Source organism: Mandrillus leucophaeus, unplaced genomic scaffold (assembly GCF_000951045.1).
Source record: "Mandrillus leucophaeus isolate KB7577 unplaced genomic scaffold, Mleu.le_1.0 Scaffold767, whole genome shotgun sequence".
Classification (NCBI taxonomy): domain Eukaryota; kingdom Metazoa; phylum Chordata; class Mammalia; order Primates; family Cercopithecidae; genus Mandrillus; species Mandrillus leucophaeus.
Window position 1 is genome coordinate 245,982 of NW_012108330.1, and position 4,900 is coordinate 250,881.

A 4,900-nucleotide genomic window follows, 5' to 3' on the forward strand; every position below is an offset into this window, starting at 1 on the left:
TAGAAGAAAACCTAGGAAATACCATTCAGGACATAGGCATGGGCAAGGACTTCATGTCTAAAACACCAAAAGCAATGGCAACAAAAGCCAAAATTAAAAGCGAAGTGCTTATTAAAAATACAGATTAGTAAGCCACAATCTGTAAGAAATAATGCTTTTCACCTTAAAGAGTCCTTTAGACAATTTCAAAAGGTAGCAGTTTGGGGAAGCATTGAACTAGATAATTTTGGAGATACCTCAGAGTTTTACAATTATAGGATTCTACACATTTTAGAATCTCCATTAAATATATGCCTTTTGTAACTCCATATTTTGGCACTTAAGAACTTCGCACTAACTTTTGAAACTGTATCCCAAACTCTGTGGGAAGTTCCAAATGGCCTACCTGATTTCTCCAGGTCCCTGAGGCACACTTTCGCCTTGTCGTCGTTGACAAGTACTTTTTGATTCAGTCAAATTCTTGTCCTTTGCTCTGAATCTTGTGGCTGATTCTTCACTTTCTGCTCTGGTGTCAATTATGATCATCTGTTAATTCCTACACACAAAATAATTAATCACATTAAGGCCCACGGAGTGAACTTTATTGGAGACTTTGGCGGGGGGAGGTTAGGGGAGTTCCTGCAGAGATACAAACAGCTTTGGAATGAGTACAAGGCAAATCTGTTCCACAAGCCTTCAGCCAGAGACAAGTTACTCAGGCAGCCTCTCTCTCTGCCCTTCCTTCACGTATGATGCCGATGGGAAAAAACACAGGTACCTGAGTGACCAGGGTGGAAGACACAAAGAGGTGAGTTTGACATGGATGGTGAGGCACAGACGGACGGTTGGGGAGGATCAATAATCCTAGGAGGAGAAGCAGAGCAGGTTGGAGGCCCTGAAATCTGCTGTTTGTGGAGTAGCTGACTGAGTAGGGGATTGGCTGGGAATTAGGCTGGAGACATAGAGGCAGGGAGAAGTACATTTGTGTTCAGGAGCTTCTGTGATCAGGCAAATTGGATCACAGAGTGTTAGTTATATTAAATAATGTTAGGATTGAGCACAATTACTTTATTTAGAAAAGCCGCAGATTTGAGTAGAAGGACATCAAAAGGTGGAGGACAGCATTTGAGCCATATTCAGACAAGCAAATAGATACTTGGCTTTGTGAGAGCAAAGCTAAAAGCTCTGGTCAGCTTGTTGTATGTATTTGTGAACCCAAGAAACTTGAGATTTTTCCAAGTGTCTTCTCATTTGTTTGCTAGGCCAGTTCCCACTAAGGCAATTCCCTAAGTTACCGAGTACATGTTCTGACACTCAGAGTTTTTACTGAAGTCTCTTGTAATCCCCAAATTCCCTAGAAAAAATGTATTTCTACAGTTCATGCGTCATTGACATAGAATATCCTCTTATTTAGTTTCTGAACCAGAAACTGAAAACATTAAACGGTTCCAAAATGTCCTTCTAACTCAAGAACAGGATGGGTGCCCTTATTCTTTCCTTCCAGATCCTAATATCCTAGTGCTAACATTCAATATCTTAATGTCACTCCTAAAGTAGGACTTATCACTGATTCCATTTGTATTCTTGCCCCTCCCCATCCCATCCCAACTCCTACAAACACACACCACAATACACAACTGGATTCTAAGACTCTTGAAGGCAGGGACAATGTCTTCTCGCTGTGGTTTCCCCAGAATCTTGTTCTCCTCCTGACTTCAGGTGATATATACCTATGTGACAAATGAATGGACAAATGAGCTGTGTCTGTGACTCTTCCAGGTGAGCATGGGACAACAAGGGAAGATGGGAGGCAATGAGGAGCATGTCCATGGTAAGAACTTGTGTCTGGAGGGCACGTATGCCCTCTGTGTTTGTGCCTGGATTGGGTACAGGGGTGGGGAATGACTCAAGGCGGAAGACAGCTAAGATATGTTTCTTTTGGGAGAAAATTCCTTCAGCTATCTTCTAAAAGATAGAGGGGTTGTGAGCAGTAGGATATCACAGTGAAAGCCCTGGCACCATCTCTGCTCCTGGTCTGCTGTGTGATGTTGTGGAAAGTCTTTTGACTGCTCTGGCCTCAGTAAGAGAGCATAGTTGAGGCTCTGTCCTTTTCAACAGGGTGAGGACCAAGGGTATAGAGGATAGAGTAAACATGATTTACCAAAGAAAGTGTTGGAGAACAATGAGTAAGAGTTAAAATATTAGGAGAGCTCAAGGGAGAGAAAATGAGGGAGGGAGAAAGTGAGAAGAAAGGGAGACTGAGAGACAGAAGATGGGAAATGGAGACTGACTGATAATGACGAAGAGAGCACCTCTCTAACATGGTTCTGCTGTTGGATTTTACAAACTAAGATCCAAGTCAAGAAGGGGAGACGAACGGGGATTCACATGCATCATTTCCTCTCAATGACCGACTTACATGGTGATGTTAAGAGCGGAGTGATGACAGAGCCCAGTGAGGGCACTTAGTTGGGAGAGAGATGACATCCTGACTGAACAGGAAAAGCGGGGGTGGAATAAATCCCAATCACTTATTTCACATCCCACCTTAAAAGAAATGTCTCTGCCTACCTTCCATTTTGGCGGGGCACTACTTATTCAAATGATAAAGGACTCACTTGGTCAGGAAGCCGGCACTGCAGGACAGCCTGTGGATAAGGGGCATCATGAGTAGTTCAGTGTATGACAGGCTCTGTATGCAACATCCCACTTAATCCTCAAAGGAATCTTTAAGGTAGGTTAAACAGTTATTATCTGCATTTTTCAATATGAGGAAACTGAGGATAGCAGAGGTAAAGTAAGGTCAGAAATAATTACTGAGAAGAGCTATAAATGGAAAGGAGTGACTTTTGCCATACACTACAAAATAGTTGACTTGGAAATATTGTGTGGTACTAGGATGGGTAATGAGTCATGCTAGACTCTGTGACAGAAGTGAACGAACTTTGAAATTTACCAAGAGAAGTGATACAAGAAGATTTTGGAAGGGTAGATTTGGAGAGCACCTCAGGGATTATCAAAATTCAACCCCCTTCATTTAAAATGTGACAAAAGTGAAGTTCAGAGATTTTCCTGTACATGGACTTCAGACAGCAGCAGGGCAGATGCCACCATTCAGGTGTTCTACCTTCCAGGTATGGGCAGCTCTTAACACCCTGCAGGTGCCTCTCTCCTAATCAGAATCAGAATCAGAAGTCAATTAGTGACTTTTGAATGGGACTAAGAAAATTCAGGAGCACTGGCTTTGTAATTTCCCTGCCCCTGTTAATACAATGGCAAAGGCTGGTATGGCCCAGTTGATTAGGAATAAAGTGTTAGGCTTTGATCTCTGGGGTGGGATGGTAGATTCCACTCTGTCTGCCACTGGCCTAGATAACTTTAGACCTTGAAGTCCCCAGAGCCCCTGCAGAGAGTAATGCCAGCCCTCAAATGCCCAGATCCGGATGGGCAGGGACAGAGATTTCAAAAGAAGTTGATCTTAGAGAAGTGAAAACCAATATATTGCCTCACCCTCTTAGGTTCTGTATACAAGGCTGACCTAAAAACAGTTGCCTTGTATCAGCTCAGCTTCCCAGAGATTGGCTCAAAATCACAGACAGGGGCCTTAGAAATGGCACCAAGATCTGAATTTTAGTCAGGAGACCCCCAGATCACATTCCTTATCTACCACCCAAGCTGACATGGTCTCTTATTCCCAGCCCTCTGAAAGCAACGACTTAGATTCACTAAAGATGTTCCACGTGCCAGCCACTCTGCTCAGCATGTATGCGGATTAGCTCATATAACCCTCTCAAGAACCCTCTGAGGAACCATGGATATTATTACTCCCATTTTACAGAAGAAGGAAATTAAGGCTCAGGGAGATTAAATAACTTCCCACAGCTACACGGTTAGCCAGTGCAGAGGCGGTGGTTCAAACCCAGGGGCTGAGCTGACTCTAGCCCCCGCTCAGATCCTACTCCCACTTCCAAAGGGTGGTTTCTGGAAGACTTGTTAGAGAGCCCACCACAGTTGCAGTTGTCCAGAGTGGGAAGGCCAATGCGAAAGCAAGGGAAATAAATCCCTGTGCAGCCTGCATGTGTGCAGATGACCAGAGAGAGCTACTCTCAGATGAGGTAATGGCCTGAAACTATAAAGGGTTCCCCCTGGAGAAAGGTTCCTTAAGCTCTGGGACATCAACAGGGGCATGTGGTGAAACCAAAGGGGACAAGACTGGATGAGTAAGGACCACCAGGGACGGCAAATCTCTCATTAAATCACCTCAGTGAAGGTTTGCTTTAAAAAGCAAAAGTCGAACGCACTCTTCTCCTTGATTCAGAAGGCATCCAAGAGATCCATTTACCTAGGTATGCTGGCTTAGGTTTGAAAGCTTACAAATAATTTATTCTCGCAGGTTCAGCAGAGGACACCCAGTCCCGGCAGGTGCGCACGCTGAGGCTCATCCTTGTTGGGAGAACAGGGGCCGGAAAGAGCGCCACTGGGAACAGCATCCTGGGCAAGAGACGGTTCCTCTCCCGGCTGGGGGCCACATCTGTGACCGGGGCCTGCACCACGGCCAGCCGCAGGTGCGACAAGTGGCATGTGGAAGTAGTGGACACTCTGGACATTTTCAGCTCCGAAGTGCCTAAGACAGACCCCGGCTGTGAGGAGAGAGGTCGCTGCTACCTGCTCTCGGCCCCCGGGCCCCACGCGCTGCTCCTGGTGACCCAGCTGGACGGTTATCGTCTTCACCAGGAAGGAGGACCTGACGGGGGGCTCCCTGCAGGATTACGTGTGCAGCACAGAGAACCAGGCCCTCCGCAAGCTGGTGGCCGAGTGCGGGGGCCGGGTCTGTGCCTTTGACAACCGGGCCACTGGCCGGGAGCAGGAGGTTCAGGCGGAGCAGCTTCTGGGGCTGGTGGAGGGCCTGGTGCGGGAGCAC

At 46.2% G+C, this 4,900-nt stretch overlaps 1 protein-coding gene across 1 annotated transcript; it reads left to right on the plus strand.

Moving 5' to 3' along the window:
• Positions 1-1,764: 1,764 nt before the first annotated feature.
• GIMAP1 (GTPase, IMAP family member 1) lies at positions 1,765-4,821 on the plus strand. Its single transcript, XM_011966621.1, has 2 exons — positions 1,765-1,810; positions 4,373-4,821. The coding sequence occupies exons 1-2, from the start codon at positions 1,765-1,767 to the stop codon at positions 4,819-4,821; spliced, it is 495 nt and encodes a 164-aa protein (XP_011822011.1).
• Positions 4,822-4,900: the final 79 nt, after the last annotated feature.

Bases quoted from the DNA above. Each gene is read 5' to 3' on its own strand.
- GIMAP1 (XM_011966621.1), top strand. From the start codon at position 1,765: ATGGGACAACAAGGGAAGATGGGAGGCAATGAGGAGCATGTCCATG. The intron at 1,811-4,372 runs GTAAGAACTTGT...TTATTCTCGCAG, and splicing joins CAATGAGGAGCATGTCCATG to GTTCAGCAGAGGACACCCAG.